Genomic DNA, 21,180 nt, shown 5'->3' on the forward strand with positions numbered 1-21,180 from the left:
TCATAACAATTTCGTATTTAATGGTTAGGCACTTTTCTTAAAAATTTTCTTTAAAGGCATAATGTCTTTTTCATTTCGCTAGCAAATTTTCATTGAATTGCATAATTATCAGTCCATTTCTCATCTGTTTCTGAAAAAAAAAAAATGTTTTGCTATACTATTTTAAACATATTAACTTTATGCTACCATATGTTGAAATTTCACTCATCACTAACTACGTTTTTTTCTATTTTTGCTTTCAGGCTTTCGCTACGCAATTTGTAATCCGCAGTAATCAATTATGACATCAAATGTTACAACCATCAGCCTTATTGTTTTCAAACAGATGCAATAAGAATTAAATAGTAAATAAATTTTTTATTAAAAAAAAATCCTAACAAATCATACAAAAACCTAATGAATCATAGAAGAAGCTCAAGTAAAAACAAATAGAAAATAATCAATAGACTTAATAAATACTATTAAAGTACAACGCAAAACTACCATAGTCCACTTGACTAATTAATTACCAACACCATAACAGTAACTCCTCACCAACAAGGAGGTTAAGTCCTCTCACTCCCTAGGGTGGCTAAATACCACCAATTTCTACAGAAAGCCCTTAAACAGTTTTGACCATAACAAATTGCTAACCACAACAACAATACAACAAAAGCTACAACAACATCTCGCCAGTACAATAATAAGGAAGCCACCAACGCATAGTCCTAACTATAATTTGCCATAGTTTCACCCTTAAAGCCAGCCAGCCAGCCAGTCAGCCAGCGCAGCACAGCGAACAAAACGCCAACATGGGAAAGAAAAGCTCGAAATTGAAACAGGATACGATTGATCGTTTAACAACGGATACCTACTGTAAGTCAATTTATTCTTGTTGTTGTTTTTTTGCTTTGCTTTTGATTATTAAATGATTGTAAGTAATTGGATATAAATTGATTGGACGCCAATGCATTAATAACGCACCAACTTGATACCCAAGGGTCGTTTCATAAAGAAGTGCGAAAAGAAAATGCAAATAAATTGAGTAAATATAAAAGAGAAAATATTTTAGGAATCTTAAATACGAGGAGGAATTATAAAAGACATACAACGATTTTGTGCAATCGCATGAATGGAATCATCGATAGTTATCGATACGCATGTCAATGTTTAGTCATGACTGATTGGTTGATATCAGTCATAGAGCAAATTATCTTCAAAGACAATAAAGATTAAAAAACAAGTAAAAAGGCGTTATGTTCGGCCGGAACGAACTTTGGATACCCACCACCTCGGGAATATATAAAAACAACCTTTCCTTATAATCCGGCGAAAAATGCATAATTTATGCCCTCCCAGCAGCTATATCGAAATATGGTCCGATTTGGACCAAATTCGGCACGAACATTGAGTGGTCTAATAAGTACAAGTCATTGTTCAATTTTATAGAACAAAATATATGTCTTTTTGGTAGCTATATCCAAATATAGACCGATCTGAACCATACATGACACCGATGTCTAAAAGCCTAAAATAAGTCACTGTATCAAATTTCAGCGAAACAGAATTACAATATAAATGCATCTTTTATGGGGCCAAGACTTTAAATCGGGGATCGCTCTATATGACATCTATATCCAAATCTGAACCGATCTGGGCCAAATTGAAGAGGGATGTTGATGGCCCCAACACATCTCACTGTCCCAAATTTTGACGAAGTCGGGCAAAAAATGCGCCTTTTATGGGTCAAAAACCTTAAATCGAGAGATCGGTCTATACGGCAGCTATATCCAAATCTGGACCGATCTGGGCCAAATTGAAGAATAATGTCGAAGGGCCTAACACAACTCACTGTCTCAAATTTCGCCGACATCGGACAATAAATACGCCTTTTATAGGCCCAAAACCTTAAATCGAGATATCGGTCTATATGGCAGCAATATCCAAATCTGAACCGATCTGCGCCAAATTAAAGAGGGATGTCGATGGGCCTAACACAACTCACTGTCCCAAATTTCGGCGAAATCGGATAATAAATGTGGCTTTTATGGGCCTAAAACCTTAAATCGGCGGATCGGTCTGTATAGCAGCTATATCCAAATCTAGACCGATCTGGGCTAAAAGGAAGAAGAATATTGAAGGCCCTAACACAAATCACTTTCCCAAATTTTGGCAAAATCGGATAATAAATGTGGCTTTTATGGTCCTAAGACCTTAAATCGGCGGATCGGTCTATATGGGGGCTATATCCGATATAGCCCATCTTCGAACTTAACCTGCTTATGAATAAAAAAAAGAATCTGTGCAAATTTTCAGCTCAATATCTCTATTTCTGAAGACTGTAGCGTGATTTCAATACGGACGGACGGACAGACAGACAGACATACAGACGGACAGACGGACGGACGGACAGACGGACGGACATGGCTAGATCGTCTTAGATTTTTACGACGATCAGGAATATATATACTGCAAACGGAATGACAAAATGAATATACCCCAATCCTTCGGTGGTGGGTATAAAAATACCTTTTTTTGAGGATTTTTAATAAGTTGCCAAATTCGTTTGACTTGCTTTGGTTGCTTTAATTAGCTCTGACATAACATTTGTTCCACTAGCCGAAAGTAGACTAACATTCCAAGCGCCCCGATTTGCTACCCTCATTTTATAATCTCTGACATCAAGTTTCGAGATGTCTCCCACCACTTGATCTTTCCATCGAGCGTGTTTGCCTTCAAAAGACTTCTTTGCTGGATCCTTTTCATCTATTCTGACAACATGATCTAGCCTACGCATCCGTTGTATCTTGATACGTGTAGCTATGCTATCATCGTCATACAGCTCTTGGTTTATACGATTCCTATATTCTCAATTAACGCTAACTGGTCCATAAACTTTATGAAGAATCTTTCTCACAAACACTCCAAGCACTGCCTCGTATGCCTTCACAAGTACCCATGCTTTCGAACCATATAACAACTGGGATAGTATCAGTGTCATGTATAGTTTAATCTTCGTCGAGAGGTGGCCTTGTTTCTAAACTGCTTTCTTAATCCAAAGTAGCATCTGTTTGCCAGTATTGTTCTGGTGTTATACGTTTTGGTTACTGCGTTGCCGAGGTACATTAAGTTGATGACTATCTCAAAGTTGTGGTTTACAACTTTCTCCATTTTCTTTGTCTTTGTTGTACAAGGCGTTTTGGGAGTTGATACCATCCAAATCGTCTTATCTCCATTTACTTCCAGACTCATTTTCACTGACTAGGTTAGGGTTAGGTTGAAAAGAGGGTGCATATATTAATTCGCCCCATGTCACTATGGACATACACCTAAGCCAGTAATCGGCTTGTTGTGCCCTCTTAAAACTATAAAGTAACCTCTAAAAAGAAAAATTTAAATTAGGAATTCCGTGCAACTTACAAAATCCTTAATTGTTTTCAATACCACTCCCTGATATTGTATCTCCACCTAAGTACCGGTATCTGTTGGAAGCGAAAGCCGGGAAATGACAAAGTAAATGCTCCAACGTATCATCATCTCCCCCGCATGCCCTACACTTGCTATCACTTGCCGCACCGATTTTACATAAGTGAGCTCGTAGTCCTATGTGTCCCGTTATGATACCAATAGTTATACTGACCTCCTTCTTGCTTCCTTTTAGTAATAGCCTCGTCTTCTAACGATCCCCCCCCATAGAATTTTCGCCGTCCTACCGACCGTTTCGCTGTTTCACAATGTTGCATGCGCATTTGTCGCCCACTCCCTTAACTCGGACTGCAAAGACCCGAAAGGCTTCGGGTTAACCAAGTTTATTGACGGCAGTCCTTTGGCCTACACCGCCAAATCGTCTGCCCTTTCGTTTCCCCTTAATCTATTATGATCCAGCATCCAAACGTTGCGGATTTTGCCATCCTCAGAGAAGGCGTTAATCTTCTTGTTACACTGCAAGACTGTTCGTGACCTTACCGTCCTAGCTGTTAATGTCCTTATGGCGATTTTACTGTCGGCAAAAATATTCAGTTTAAAACAGATCTCAGTCCCTGGGTTCTCAATGTAGACCCCCAGCCCCACTCGGTTCACTGATAGTTGGACCTCATTCTGACTATGAGGTAAACATTCTATACCAACATCAGGGAGTGGTGCTGCAGTATACTCTTCGCCGCCAACTTTGGACACTAGCAGTTGGGTAAAATGTTCTTTCCATATTCTCAGCATGCTATATGTATCCTTTACTAGATTTCCTTCTCTGTTTCTGCAGGAGGATGTGCCTGCACCAAAGCCATCGGTTTAATTTTTTGGTAGAATTTCCAGACTTCATTCTGTCTCCTGTACATCTCAATTCGCTCTAACTTACGTCTTTCCATTTCCTTTTTTGTTCTGCGAAATAGATGTTTATCCTCTCTCCTTTTCTCCCGATACCTCTCCTTCATCTGGCGCGTTGCTGCTGATTGTAGGGTTGCTCTATATGCCGCATTCTTGGCTTCTGTACACTCTTGCGGTACTGTAGGTTTCTTGGGGGAGGCTTCCGTTGTACGGATTTCGCAGCATTTTGCATGGAGTGGGCAACAGTTTGCTACTGCGACATTATCATCGAGTGGAATATGCCGTTCCCATCTGTTGTGTTTGCAGCTTTTCAGTGTCCAGCTTCCGTGCAGAGTCATATTGTACTTTCCTCGCCATGTTCAAACGGGTGCTAGCCTTTGTTGCCAAAAGGTAATGATCCGTATCTATATTCGCGTTATGGATTGATCTTACATCTAAGACGCTTGATGAATGCCTTCCATCTATCACTACGTGATCCCCGGCACGGGATAGCTGTGAGCACCACGCAATCTGGAACATTGAGGTCTGAGCTTTATGGTGTTCATTGCCGTCACGAGAAGCTTATCTGCGAGCAACGGGGCGCGTCCACAGGTTGCGGATAGTGGAATGCTCCATCCGGAGTAGCTGTAACTGCAGTCGCGGACAATCAGCGATATTGAGAGTCCCAGTGAGAGGTCGGGTGGCACCGGCTCTTGCACAAATACTGAGTGCCTACGATGCTCGTCATGATAAGGCGCGTTATTCTCGCTTTTAAATAACCAATGGCCACCCAGTTCCTGCGGTTATCGATCCTTTGGACCGGCACGAGCTTGCTCACCTATAGGAGCTTTACAAAGATCTTCACCTCCACAAAAAAATGTTGTTACAACAACAACAACGAGATCAATTTGGTTCCTCGTGTTTTGATTGTGGGACAGACATGCGGCTTTGTGAATATTTTTATGTTGAAATCTGGTGCAACTAACAACCATGTTTTTTGCCGCGGCGAAATCTATCAGCCCCAACCCATTGCCGTACGTTATCTCGTGGGGGCTAAACTTTCCGACTGTTGGACCAAAAATGTCTTCCTTTCCTATCTCCGCATTAAAATCTCCCAGAACGATTTTAATATCATGGACGGGGTAGCAGTCATATGCTCTCTCTAGGCGCTCGTAGAAAATATCCTTGGTCTGCTCGTCCTTAGCAACCTCTGCTTTCATGTCCGCCTATGACGCAGAATGCCTGCGTTCGATTCCTGGCGAGACCATCAGAACAACTTTTCAGCGGTGGTTTTCAGCCTCCTAATGTCGGCAACATTTGTTAGCTACTATGCCATGTAAAAACTTCTCTCCAAAGAGGTGTCGCACTGAGGAACGCCGTTCGGACTCGGCTATAAAAAGGAGGCCTCTTATCATTGAGCTTAAACTTGACCTCGTTTATATCACCTCGAAATTTTGATCTAGGACCCCAGTCCGTCCGTCTGTCTAGTCATTCCGTTTATTACACCTTGAAATATTGATCTAGAACCCCGGAAACTACATATTTTCTTGATCGTCTCGACGTTCTGAGTCGAACTAGCCATGTCCGTCCGTCTGTCCATCCGTTTGTCTGTCGAAATCACGATAGCGGTCGAACGCGTAAAGCTAGCCGCTTGCAATTTTGCACTGATACTTTATATAGATGTAAATCGTTGGGGATTGCAAATGGGCCATATCGGTTCAGATTTAGATATAGCTCCCATACAAACCGATCTCCCGATTTGACTTCCTAAGCCCCTGGAAGCCGCAATTTTTCTCCGATTTGGCTGAAATTTTGCATATAGTGTTCTGTCATGATTCTCAACAATTGTGTCAAGTACCGTCTAAATCCGTATATAAAGCTTCCATAAAACCCAAATTGACTTCTTGAGCCCCTGAAAACACCAATTTTTGGATGAAATTTCGCACGAAATCGTTAAAAAGAAACATGACATAGCTTCCATATAAACCGATCTCCGATTAGACTGCATTAGCCCTTACAAGCCGCGATTTTTATCCGATTTGGCTGAAATTTTGCATATAGTGTTGTGTCAGGATTCTCAACAATTGTGCCAATAACGGTCCAAAGCAGAATCCTTGGTGGTGGGTTTCCAAGATTCGGCCCGGCTGAACTTGACACGCTTTTACTGTTTATTTTTATGCGATTACTTTGGATTTCTTTCTTTCAAATTCATAGAGCTCAAATATATAGCAATTGCTCATATGGCAAATAATCATTTTCATCGCTTTCCAGGAAATGTTGTCTTTTGGATTGCGGCCATGATGAATCGAGTGTCATTTGAATGAATAAGTCATGAGGATAATGTGCTTTTAATTTATGTTATTCATTCATACATATATACTTGTATATGTATGCGTGTGTGTGTGTGTGTGTGTGTGGGACATTTGTTTGGTATACCATTTCAATGTAGATTTTGGTTAATATTGTGTGCGTTTTTATACCCTCCACCATAAGATGGGGGGTATACTAATTTCGTCATTCTGTTTGTAACTACTCGAAATATTCGTCTGAGACCCCATAAAGTATATATATTCTTGATCGTCGTGACATTTTATGTCGATCTAGCCATGTCCGTCCGTCTGTCCGTCCGTCCGTCTGTCCGTCCGTCCGTCCGTCCGTCCGTCCGTCTGTCTGTCGAAAGCACGCTAACTTCCGAAGGAGTAAAGCTAGCCGCTTGAAATTTTGCACAAATACTTCTTATTAGTGTAGGTCGGTTGGTATTGTAAATGGGCCATATCGGTCCATGTTTTGATATAGCTGCCATATAAACCGATCTTGGGTCTTGACTTCTTGAGCCTGTAGAGTGCGCAATTCTTATCCGATTGGAATGAAATTTTGCACGACGTGTTTTGTTATGATATCCAACAACTGTGCCAAGTATGGTTCAAATCGGTCCATAACCTGATATAGCTACCATATAAACCGATCTTGGGTCTTGACTTCTTGACCCTCTAGAGGGCACAATTCTTATCCGATTTGAATGAATTTTTGCACGAAGTATTTCGTTATGATATCCAACAACTGTGCCAAGTATGGTTCAAATCGGTTCATAAACTGATATAGCTGTCATATAAACAGATCTAGGGATTTGATTTCTTGAGCTTCTAGAGGGCGCAATTTCTATCCGATTTGGCTGAAATTTTGCATGACGTATTTTATTTTTACTTTCAACAACTGGATCAAATAAGGTTCAAATCGGTTCATAACCTGATATAGCTGCCATATAAACCGATCTGGGATCTTGACTTCTTGACCCCTAGAGGTCGCAATTATTATCCGATATGCCTGAAATTTTGTACGTTGGATCCTCTCATGACCATCAACAAACGGGTTTATTATGGTCTGAATCGGTCTATAGCCCGATACAGATCCCATATAAATCGTTCTCTCTATTTTACTTCGGGAGCCCCAATGGGCGCAATTCTTAACGCAACATATAATTTAATTTTGGTCCGAACCGGACCATATCTTGATATCGTTTTAATAGCAGAGTAACTCTTTTCTTATATCCTTTTTTGCCTAGAAGAGATGCCGGGAAAAGAACTTGACAAATGCGATCCATGGTGGAGGGTATATAAGATTCGGCCCGGCCGAACTTAGCACGCTTTTACTTGTTTTTTTTTTTATTCTTTTCACCATTTAAATGTTCTCTGTCATTTCCATTCAGAAATAATCATTCACAATTGGCAGATGCTTGATGGTCATTAATGCCAAAAATATGGCCATCGTTCGACAATTGTGGCAAGGTCAAAATGCCAACACAGTGTGGTCTGGAATGTGGTTAAATATCTGTGTGGTTATGATTTTTCTGTTTTTACTTCCAAAATGTTGAAATCATAGCAATACTATACATATGTAAATGATGAATATGCATGGTGTTGGCAAAATCGGGAAGCGCATAATTAAACAGCGTGGAAAGTTATGCTGAAATTTAGTTAGGCTCAAATGTAAATAAAAGTTGTTTTGACTGAAACAAAGTGGTGTAGAATAAGGATTAATGGAGCTGTCGTCAGACAAATGGCAATCATTCAAGACCAGCGAACGGTTCGTTCGTAGTGTAAAAATCCTTCCTAGCATATTCGTACTCCATTTTCAGGAAGTTCAAAATCAATAAAACGATATTTATTTATTGGGTTGCCCAAAAAGTAATTACGGATTTTTCATATAGTTGGCGTTGACAAATTTTTTCACAGCTTGTGACTCTGTAATTGCATTCTTTCTTCTGTCACTTATTAGCTGCTACTTTAAGCTTGCTTTAGAAAAAAAGTGTAAAAAAAGTATATTTGATTAAAGTTCATTCTAAGTTTTATTAAAAATGCATTTACTTTCTTTTAAAAAATCCGCAATTACTTTTTGGGCAACCCAATACTTACCCAATTAGCCACTACAGAGCATTTGTTCCATTTCCAAGCGCCTAGATCTTCTGCACTCCTACTTAAAGCTCTGACCCCCAGTTTCGAGATGTCCTTCTCAACTTGGTCTCTTCATCCGAGTTTTGGTCTTCCCCTTTTGCTTATTCTATTGTAATCGCCTTCAAAAGACTTCTTAGCTGAGGCGTCTTCATATATTCTGACAACATGATCTAGCCAACGCAACCGTTGTATTTTGATGCGTTAAACTGTGCTAACGTCGTCATACAGCTCACGCAGTTAATGGTTCGTAACTGGTTCATTAATTTTACGAAAAATCTTTCTGTCAAACACACCAAGTACTGCTTTGTCACTGCTTTCACAAGTGCCCATTCAAGGGTAGTATCAGTGTTACGTATAGTGTAATTATACCCTACACCCAAAGGATGAGATAAAAACCCATTGATAAGTATACCGATCGACTCAGAATCACTTTCTGATTCGATTTAGCTATGTCCGTCTGTTTGTCCGTCTGTGCATGTTAATTTGTGTACAAAGTACAGGTCGCTGTTTTCATCCGATCGTCTTAAAATTTGGTACAGATATGTTTTTCGGCTTAGAGACAAAGCCTATTGAAATTGGAAAAAAATCGGTTCAGATCTGGATATAGCTCCCATATATATGTTCGTCCGATTTGCAGTAATAATGCAATAAAATGGTCATTTGTTAATCGATCCTCTCGAAATTTGGCAGTAAGGATTTTTTTACGACTCTGGATATTACTGGTGAATTTCATGGAAATCGGTTCAGATTTAGATATAGCTCTCATATATATAACGCCCGATATTGACTCCTAGAGCCACTGCAAGCACATTTATTGACCAATCTTGCCAAAATAATTCACAATGCTTTCCTCGACGACTACCATAATATACATAGAGTGTGATCAAAATCGGTTTAGATTCAGATATAGCTCCCATATATATGTTCGTCCGATTTTCAGTAATAATGCAATAAAATGGCCATTTTTAAGCGATTTTGTCAGAAGGGATTTTCTCTTGACTCTCAATATTACTGGTGAATTTCAGGGAAATCGGTTCAGATTTAGATATAGTTCTCATATATATATATATATCGCCCGATTTTAACTTCTAGAGTCACAGCAAGCGCATTTATTGACCCATCTTGCCAAAATTTTGCAAAACGCTTTCCTCGACGACTACTACATTATCTGAGAAGTTTTTCTCGAAATCGGTTCAGAAGTAGATATAGCTCCCATATATATGTTCGTCAGATTTTGGGTAATTTGCCATAATGTTGTCAATTATGGTCTGATCTCTACCAAATTTGACACGAGGTGATTTTTTCAACGTCCCAAAATGTGTAATGTTTCATCAGAGTCGGATCAGATTTAGATATAGCTCCTATGTATAACTGTCATCCAATATGACCTTTTAAGGCTGTAGTCGCCAAAATTTTGGTCTAATATTTACGCAGTTTTGCATGAGAGGTGTTATTTGACGTCTTAATACTTCTGCAAAATTTTATCGAAATCGTGTCTGATTTAGATATATCTCCCATATATATTAACGCTGTAGTCGCCATAATTTCGGTTCAATCTTTAAAAAATTTAGCGTGAGTTGTTTTTTTGTAACGTCTTAGCACGTGTGCTAAATTTCATCAAAGTCGGTCCAGATTTAGATATATCTACGATATGTTTTTCATCCGATATGGCCTGTAGTAGCGGCCGTTTAGGTCCTATAGACCCTGCGTCTGTCCGTCCGTGTGTCTGTCCGTTATAATCACGCTACCGTCTTCAAAAATTGAGATATTAGGTTGAAATTTTGAACAGTCTCGTATTTCTTCTATATGTAGTTTAAGTTCTTGAAGGGCGACTATAGCTGTCATATCGACCGATCTGGCAGTCCTGTTTCAAGTTTCAGCGAAATCGGACAAAAAATGCGACTTTTACAGGATTAAGACTCTATAATCCCGTAAAAGCCGCATTTTTTATTCGATTTCGCTGAAATTCGAAAAAGGAAGTTGTACTAGGGGTCCCTATATTCAATCCGAATATGGCCTATATTGGACCTTACCTACATATAGCTGCCATATGGACAGATATGCTGTCTTAAGCTCCTAACAGGCGCATTTATTAACCGATTTGGATACAATTAGAAACCGTGAGTTTTTTTAAGCCTCCCGACATCCAACTCAAGTATAGTTCGGATCGGATCATATTTATATCGGATCATATTTTATGTCATATAGATCGATCTGCCGATTAAGGGTTTAGGCCTATAAAAGCTGCATTTATTACCCGATTTGAAATTTGAAATAGCGAATTGACTAAAAACTCCCGTTTTTTGACTGAAATCATATTTACCCATCTGCCGATTATGGATCTTAAGCCCAAAAAAGTGCATTTATTACCCGAATTCGCTTAAACTTGAAACAGGGAGTTGTTTTAATCCCTCCGTCATCACACCTTAGTATGGTCCATAGACCGATCTGCCGATTGAGGGACTTAATCCCATAAAAACCTAAATTATTATCCGATTTCGCTACAATTGGAAATAGTGAGTAGTTTAAGCCTCCTCACATCGGACTCAAATGAGGTTCAGATCTGGCCATATTTTGAAATAGCTGCCATATAGATCGATCTGCTGATTTAGGGTTTTAAGCCCATAAAAGCCGCAGTTATTATTCGATTTCCCTACAATTTGAAGTAGTGACTTTATAAAAGCCTCTCGATATCCCACTCAAATATGGTTCAGATCGGTCTTTATTCTGATAAACTTGCCACGTAGACCCATCTGCCGATTAAGCGTCTGAAGCCCATAAAAGCTGAATTTACAACCCGAATTTGCTGGAATATGATGCAGTGACTTGTATTAAGCCCGTCATCAGACCAGCATATGGTTCAGATCAGATCATATTTAGCTAGAGCTGCCATATATACCGATCTTCTAATTTAGCGTGTAAGTTCCTTAAAAAGCGAAAATGTGATTTTGATTTCAAAAAATCCGCTTGAGGTCTACAATAGTTTAGGTTGGGTTGAAAAAAGGGTGCGGATATTAATACGCCCTATCCCAATGTGGGCATACACATAAGCTTGTTGTACGCTCTAAATACTAAAAAGAAATATAGAAAAGGAATTCCGTGCTGTTTACAAAATCCCTAATTGTTTTCCATACATCGCCCCTTAGTTGGTTCATATCTGATATTGTGTCCCCAGTGTCAGTTAGCCGCGAATGCTGGGCAATGGCAAAGGAAATGCTCCAACGTCTCATCGTTTTCCCTGTATGCCCTACACATGACATCACTTTCAGCATCGATTTTTCATAAGTGATCGCGTAGTCCTCTGTGTGCCGTTATGATACCGAAAGCTATACTATTCTCCTTCTTACTTCCTTTCAGTAATAGCCTCGTGTTCTCACTATCCGGATCTCCCCATAGGATTTGCGTTCGTTGACCACGCCCTTAACTCGGTCTGCGTCCACCCGAAAGGCTTCAGGTTAACAAAGCAGTTCTTTGGCCTTCACTGTCAAATCGTCTGTTTTCTCATTCACAGTTATTCCGCTATGGCCCAATACCCAATCGAAGCTAATCGTGACATCCTCAGAGAAGGTGTTGATCTCCCTCTTACATTCCAAGACTGTTCGTGACCTTATCGTCCTGTTTGTTAATGCCCTGATGGCCAGTTTGCTGTTCATAAAAATGTTTACACTCGTCGTCTTCGCGCTAACACCACACCACCTCACGCATTCCTTGATTGCTCGGATTTTCACCGCCTGCAGAACCGTATTATGGTCAGGCAATATAGATCGTAGTCTTAATGTAGACCCACTTTGTCCTCTTGCTTTGATCCATCTGTGTGGCATGATCTTGCAGATGGCCATACAAGAGTTCCGTCAATCGAAGACAGTACCGCTGGCAACAGCATACGATCGCAAGTTATTCCATCGAAAAACTTTTTTCATTCTTCCGTTTTTGCGATTATACCACGATGGTATGACCTACTCCTATCCTCTATCTACTCTCCCATTGCCTTAAGTCTCATAGCCGCTGTGGCTGCCTCATATTTAATATGTTTGTCTATGGGTCGAATATTTAATAAGTCCCCAGTGCCCTAGTGGGCGTGGTTTTCATTGTTCCTCCTATGCCTAGTCAACATATTATCTGGGCCTATTCTATTATCCCTACGTTGAACTTTTTCTCCATCACAGTCCACCGAACTACTGAGGCCGTGATTTGACCAAAGGTAAATATTGGTCAAATCACGTTCCTGTAGAGCCAGAGGACTATTCTCGCATTCAGGTCCCATTTCGAGCCCAGGGCCCGTTTACACTGAAAACATTTTTATTCTTAGTTTGAAGATTCGAGCCAAGGATTAGAAAACTTAAGTTGAAGATGATAAATTTTCCTTTTTAAGGAAGCATTCTCTTTGGTGAAAAATATTTTCCTTCATACTTTATGCATAACCTCGTGCAGGGTAGTCTCCACCGACCTTCCCAAAGGCATGTTATTTGTATTTTAGGCAGTTTGCAGGATGTCCTGCTCTTTATGATGGTATACACAATGCGTTTCATGGTTTTGAGTAGGAAGGACATAAGGGTTATAGGTCTGTAGGCTTTAGTCGCCTAACTTGCCTTGCGGGCTTTGGTAAAAATGCCACCCTTACCTCTTGACAGGCTTTCGGAGCATATTGAAGTTATAGGCAGGCTGTAAAAATAATGGCCACATGTGGCGCTAGACTCTCGTCTCCATCAGGTTCGGGTGATTTAAAGGTCAGATTTTGTAGTACTTAACTCAACCAAACTTAACGCTCGTTATTTTCTTAAAAACTGCAGCGTATTTAAAACTGAATGAGGGGTAGTCACAAAACCATCCCAAAAACGTCTTGACATTTTAAAACTATTCAGAATATTTGAACCTTGGGCGGAATGATAAAATGAATATTTTTTGCCTATAAATTTCACCACCCCCATTTTGTAGTTTGGTTGACGAATTTCTCCGTTCTATTGTTTGTTTCCAGTTTTATATGTCAAAGGTCGCTATGTTCTACTTAATAAATCAATGGGAGATTTATTGGCGCATTGTGCTAACGAATTGCAATAAATCAAATTGCATTTTAAATGGAACATTGATCAAAAACAAAAGATTTTGCATTTAGCATGTTGGAAAGGAATATTCGAGCTGGGAAAGGGAATGCATTTCCATTGTAAAAGCTAAAAGCTAATTGAAAATAAACTTTAAATTCCATAATCTGAAGTTAAAATGGAATCAAGAATACCACGAGCAAAGATGCTGAAAAATAAGAAATGAGAAGTTTTAAAAGAATGAAATAAGAAAATCCTAAATCTTTGAAGATGACATTAACGAAAATGTCAACAGGATTCCGACTGCACTGGTGGTGTCCTTCGAAGATAGTTGTCCTCTTCGGGAATGGAAATCAGCTCAAGAAAAACCCAGGATGACCGAGGAGATTCGCAATATTGGGAAAGAGGTACGCAGACTTTTTAACAGAGCACGTCGTAAAAGAGAGAAAGTTTATTGGGATGTGTATTACACACGGTGCAAGGAATACAATAAGATTACCAGAGCGGCAAACGTGCCTCCTGGAAGCTGTTCTGCGAACAGGTCGATAGCGTTAATGACGCTGACAAGATAAAAAAGTTTCTCGCAAAAACCCATATCCACACTGAAGCCTTAGTAGACGACATGGGAGTGAGAGCAGAGACAACGGAGGACATGTTGAGGCTTTTGATGAAAACCCATTTTCTACAGGATACGACGGGACTCACGGTGACACCGCAATCTTGGAATAATGACGTTGATCGAAGGTTTATAATTACGGAATTTATGGGGAAGGAGGCCTTGCGGAGCTTGAAACCATTTAACTTACCCGCCCCTGATGGAATATTTCCGGCGTTACTACCGAAAGAGGCAGACTATCTGGCGCCTCATCTAGCCAAAATTTTCACTGCATACCTAGGACTTGCATATACTCTGAAACCTGGCAGGAGGCAAGGGTGGTGTTTATGCCCAAGCCCTGCAAGGCAAGTTATGCAAAACCTAAGGCCTACAGACCCATAAGCCTTACTTTCTTTCTACCCAAAACCATGGAGCGTATTTTGAACACCATGATAAAGAGTAGGACATCCAGCGAACTGCTCAAATACAAACATCATGCCTATGTTAAGAGAAGGTCGGTAGAGACTGCCCTGAAGCGAGGCTCTGCATAAAATAGAAGAATACTTCGATGCCAAAATGTACACCCCGGCGGTATGCATTGACATCAAGGGGGCTTTTAACAATGTGCGGCCCGACACAATGATCCAATCCTTAGACTAGTTCCGGGTGGATCCGGTCCTTAGAGACTGGATAAAACGTATGCTAAGGAACAGATGGATAAATTGCGGATCCCATGACATAAATATAAGGGAAAAGGTGGCACAAGGCACGCCACAGGGGGCATTTTATCGCCACTCCTATGGGTGACCACCATAAATGACCTATTACGGATGCTGTTTGAGGAGGGATTTGAACCAGTCGGCTACGCAGACGATGTTATAATACTTCAAAGGGGTAAGGATCCGAACAGAAGGGCCGAAAGGGTCTTGCATATGACATATGACTGGGCTAGACCCGGAGGTCTCACTGTTAACCCAAAGGAGACTGAAATATGCCTGTTCACGAGGAAGACGAAGGTGGGCCAATTTAATGCACCGCAATTTCGATATAAAACGATTTGGATATCTAACAATAAGACGATTTTAATATCTGACAAGGTCAAATACTTAGGTGTGATTTTGGGCAGGCAACTGAATTGGAAGTGTACTGATATGGCTCCCATATGTTGGGCTTTATAAAGACGGGCCGTAGGCTCGAAATGGGGCCTGAGTCCGAGGATAGCCCACTGGCATAGGCGGAGCGATGAGGACCACACCCACTAGGGCACTGGAGACTATTCTAGATATCCGACCCATTGACATACAGATTAAGTGTGAGGCAGCCACTGCGGCTATAAGACTTAAGGCGATGGCAGAATGGATTGAGGATGGGAGCAGCTCATACCATCGCGGTATAATTGAGGCGACGATAGGAAACCTGGAAGAAATGTAAGAGGTTTCCGGAGGTCATCGGACACCTGAGATGTCACTTGAGGTTGAGTGCGAGGCACTGGTGCCAGAGGCACAGTCTTAGACTGGCGGACCTCTAGTATTGCCGTCTAGAAGATCATGTTAAACTTGTGGATCAAAGCTAGGCGAAAGAAAGGGCCTGGGGTTCAACATTGAGAACCCAGGGACTAATATCTGTTTTAGACTGCCTGGCCATCAGACGATCCTGCAGACGGAGATCCGGGCGATCACCGAATGCGTGAGGTGGTTTGGTACTAACGCGACGACGTCGAGTGTGAACATCTTTACCGACAGTAAAATTGCCATAAGGGCAACAACAACCAGGACTGTAAGGTCACAAACAGTCTTGCGGTGTAAGAAGGAAATTAACGCCTTCTCTGAGTATGGCCAAATCCGCATCATTTGGGTGCCGGGCCATAACGAAGTAAGGGGGAATGAAAGTGCAGACGATTTGGTTGTGAAGGCCGGAGAACTGCCATCGACGCAGTCCGAGTTAAGGGCGTGGGCGACAAACGCGCATGTAACACTGTGAAACAGCGAAACAGTCTGTAGGACGACGAAAATCCTATGGGGAGATTCGGATCGAGAGAAGACGAGGCTATTACTGAAAGGAAGCAGGAAGGAGGTCAGTATAGCTATTGGTGTCATAACGGGGCACATAGGACTACTACATTGGAGCTCACTTATGCAAAATCGGTGCGGCAAGTAACGGCATGTGTAGGGCATGTGGGGAAGACGGTGAGACGTTGGAGCATTTCCTTTGTTATTGGCCGGCTTTTGCGACTAACAGATACCGGCACTTAGATGAGGAAACGATTCCAGACATGAATTAACTTAGGGGAGTGGTATTGAAAAAAATTAAGGATTTTGTAAGTAGCGCGGAATTCCTAACCTAAACCTCAGTTTTTCGAGGTTACTTTATAGCTTTTAGAGCGCACGACAAGCCGATTACTGGCTTAGGGGTATGTCTGTTGTGGCATGGGGCAGATTAATATCTGCACCCACTTTTCAACCTAATCTAACCTAATGGTAATGAAATACTCAGCAATGTTTGAAAAATGCAAATGCAAATTTTTGCCCATGAACATTTCAGTAAGGAATAGGGGCAAACTTCTCACATATCAATGAGTGCAGTCCAATTGAAGTACTATGCCAGGTAAAACTTCTCTCCAAGGAGGTGTCTCTCTGCGGCACGCCGTTTGGACTCGGCTATAAAAAGGAGGGCCCTTATCATTGAGATTAGATAAGTGCCTCCTTTTTACATCTGAGTCCGAATGTTGTGCCGAAGTGCTACACCTCCTTGGAGAGAAGTTTTACCTGGCATAATACTTCGCAAATGTTGCCAGTATTAGGAGGGGAAAGCCACACCTAAAAATTTTTTCTGATGGTGTCGCTAGTATTCGAACCCAAGCATTCAGCGTCATAAGCGGACATGCTAACCTCTGCGCTACTGGTAGCCTTTTATAGCCACCACTATGGAATGGGGGTATATTACTCTAGTCATTCCGTTTGTAACACCTCGAAATATTGACCTGAGACCCTATAAAACATATATTCTTGTTCGTCTTGACTTTATTAGTCGACCTAGACATGTTCATCCGTCCGTGTCCATCTGTCGAATTCACGATAACGTTCGAACAAATAAAGATATCCGCTGGAAAATTTTCACAGATATTTCTTATTCATGTAGGTCGTTGGCAATTGCAAGTGGTTTGAATTCTTGAGCCGCTAGAGACCTCAACTTTGATCCAATTTGGCGGAAATTTGGAACAAGGACCTTCGTTCTGACTTCCAACATCAGTGGCTCTTATGATCCGAATCTTATGAGCCGGTCATTAAACTTTTAAAGCCCCCATGTAACAACAAATTCGACTTCTTGAGAACTGCTGCTTTGATTTCCAACACCATTGCCGAGTATTATCCCAATCAGTGACCCAAAAACCGAAACATATATTGAGAGGTGTATCTACATCTGAACCGATTTCCAAGAAAATTACGAAAGATCATAAGAGTAAATAAATAAAAACTCTTATGATCTTTCGTAATTTTCTTGGAAATCGGTTCAGATTTAGATACATCTCTCAATATATGTTTCACTTTTTGGGTCTCTGTAAATGCATTTATTAGCCGATTTTCTTAAAATTTTACACAGCGTCTTAAACTATGACTCCCACAATATGTACATCAAAATATGTTAGTCAAAATGTTGGTCAAAATTCTACATTAAAATTTTAAGCAAATTTATGTGGTGTATTCTATCAAACGGTAGGCTTTGCCCCACTCTAGCCCATCCTTACATGTTTAGTTGAAGCGGCAGTAAGCAGCAATTCAAGCGAACCACCTTGATTTCTTAAACTTTATGTCGATAATTTAGATTATGTATCCATTACTTGCCCCTCGTAAGAAAATATTTGATTAATACCTTTTAATCTTATTTTGATTACACCCCCTTAATACAAATGAATTCCTTCAAGTAAATTCAAATATTTAATAATTTTTCATTTTTGCTTATGAGACGAAATCTCTTCTGCCAATTAACCAATTCTCAGAGTATACCTTTGCTGTTCATGTGTAAATATTTACCCAAAAAAGCACTGCCTTAAAAATCTTCTCCCAATGAATGTGGCTTCTAAATGTGTTAACTGAGTATTTACCAGCTAAAGTAAACACTTGTTCGTATTTTTCTTCCATACCTTTCGGAAAATTTGGCTAATTTACTTGCAAACATGGTTAATTGTGTGTAAAACCGTAAAGGCTTTGATTTGTTGTGTAAATAATAAATCAAAGTGAAAATCAATTTCTTTTTTCTCATTTAAAAATTTCAAATTCTCCACATGTAATGTGTGGAAATGCACTAACACACACACACACACCATGTGTATATGTGCATGTGTTCAACGAAGCAAGCAAAACCATGCCAATACCCATCAACAGATATGAATGAACTATTTCGACATTTCGAAGAGGAAAATGTGAACATTTTGCATTTTCTGTGTTTACTTTCAATTCACACAAACGCAAATTCACACACACACAAAAATATTTCGACACACACTCATACACCTATTGGTTCCGTTAAATTGATGTTTGTTTCTTAAATTGAATGTTGTAGTTAACAACACTCGATGATTACAGCCCCAGGCCATTGAATTAAAATTTTGAAAGAAACTAGAAGCTTTTATTAAACTTCTACTGGGCGTTTTCACAAATTTTAATGAAGCCCTAAAATAGGTTTGTTTCACAGCTGTATAAAAGATATCGGTTACATCTTTATTAAGTTTTGTGAATACCGGTGTACATATACATATACACATGTGGATAGAAAAATAGGTGTAAGTTTTTTTTTAATCAAACAGAAATTTTAATACATAACTCTCATCAAGGACACACCAAACATTTACATCTGGCAATGCTGTTCTAAAAGTAATCTTTGTAACTCAACACCATAAATAAAATTTGTTGAAAGGCATAATTTTACTCGGCGTACCAAATTTCTGCCAAACCAAGCAAGAATAAAAGCTTCTAGGAACCGCACAAGGATAATCGAGCAATATCAGGTTATAGACCGCTTTCAGTCGTACTTTGCTGGTGAGATTCCCATTTGTATACCCGCCACCATAGGATGGGATTATACTAATCTAGCCATTCCGTTTGTAACACCTCGAAATATTGATCTAAGACCCCTTACAATATATATCTTCTCGATCGACATTTTCAGTCGTTATAGTCCGTCCGTCTGTCGAAATCACGATAGAGGTCGAACGCGTAAAGCTAGCCGATTAAAATTCTGCGCAGATACTTACTATTAATGTAGGTCGATGGGGATAGCGAATGGGCCATATCGGTTCAGATTTATATATAGGTCCCATAAAAACCGATCTCCCGATTTCATGGGCCCCTGGAAGCCGCAATTTTTGTAAGATTTTTGCAAATAGTGTTCGGTTATGACTTCCAACAAATGTGCCCAGTTCGGTCGAAATCGATCTATAATCTGATATAGCTCCCGTACAAACCGATCTCCCGATTTGACTTCTTGAGACCCTGGAAGCAAAATTTTTTGTCAGATTTGGCTTACAGTTTGCAGATAATGTTCCGTTATGACTTCCGAAAACTGTGCCAAGTGCGGTCCAAATCGATCTATAACCTGATATAGCTTCCATATAAACCGATCTCACGATTTGACTTCTTGAGACCCTGGAAGCCCGAATTTGTGTACGATTTGGATAGAATTTTGCAGATAGTTTTCAGTTATGACTTCCAACATTTGTGTCAAATCGGTCCATAACCTGATATTGGTCCCATTTAACCGATCTCCCGATTTGAATTCTTGAGCCCTTTAGGTTAGGTTTAAATGACAGTCTGCTATCAGACTCACTTAGACATTTTTGTCCACTGTGATACCACAGCAACAAAAGAAGGAAGATGCCTTCTAGTTCCCACACCTGAACCATCCAGATCGCTTTAAAAAGCCCAACAACTTGCGAATGTTCATATCCGTTAAATCAGACAGGTTCTCACAGAAATGAGAACCTAAAGTAGAACTGCTTCTGACTGCCACTGCGAGACACACACACAGCAGATGTTCTATAGTCTCTTCTTCTTCGATGTCCTCACAGCTTCTGCAAAAGAGGTTACTGACAACCTTTTGCCTGTCAGCATGTTTTCCGATTAGACAGTGACCTATCGTGATGGACACAATGACTGAGACATCTGTTCTATCCAGTGACAGCAAAGCGGTAGTCCTCTTAAAGTCTAGATTAGGTCACATAGTTTTGGAATGCTCACAGACCCCTCATTGTAACCATCTATGATTCGTTGCCCTTCGGGCCTGGTCCTGAAAACTTAGCTTACATGTCGCATGAAAGGTAGTTCCTAGTCACGCAAGCTCTTCCGCTTTACAATTCCCTGGGATATCTCTATGGCCTGACATCCAGAATAGGTGAATTTTGAAATGTTCAGCCATCTAATTGCGAGATCTGCGACAGTCGAGGGCGGTTTTTGTGTTCAGAAATACGTTCTCCAGGGATTTAATGGCTGCCTGGCTGTCTGAGAAGATATTTATGCCAATCGTCGTTATGACACTATGTCTTAGCCATTCCACAACTTCCTTAATTGCAAGGATCTCCGTTTGATAAATACAGCAGTGGTCGGGTAACCTCTTCAATATGACCAGTTCTAGATCTTTAGAGTACACCCTAAAGGCCACCTGGTCGTCTAGTTTGGAATAATTCGTATAGAAGTCTATGTAACTTCTATTACCAGGTATATCGTAGTTCCAATTGGTTCTATCAGAAATAGTGGTACAGTACTTTTTATCAAAAAGCGTCTCAAGTAGAGTGTAATCCACACTTCCTGGAACACCGGAC

At 40.4% G+C, this 21,180-nt stretch overlaps 1 protein-coding gene across 5 annotated transcripts in view; it reads left to right on the forward strand.

Annotated features, from left to right (window-relative positions):
• The window catches only part of LOC106081174 (frequenin-1), a 350,182-nt gene that overhangs the window by 193,639 nt on the left and 135,363 nt on the right, over positions 1–21,180 (forward strand). For all 5 annotated transcript variants that reach the window (XM_059366355.1, XM_059366352.1, XM_059366350.1 and 2 more), the window contains one exon: positions 243–855. In XM_059366355.1, coding sequence (XP_059222338.1) covers positions 792–855 — 64 coding nt within the window. In that variant the 5' untranslated portion in view covers positions 243–791. The remainder of the gene's footprint in view (positions 1–242; positions 856–21,180) is intronic.

This window comes from Stomoxys calcitrans, chromosome 4, assembly GCF_963082655.1.
Source record: "Stomoxys calcitrans chromosome 4, idStoCalc2.1, whole genome shotgun sequence".
Lineage (NCBI taxonomy): Eukaryota > Metazoa > Arthropoda > Insecta > Diptera > Muscidae > Stomoxys > Stomoxys calcitrans.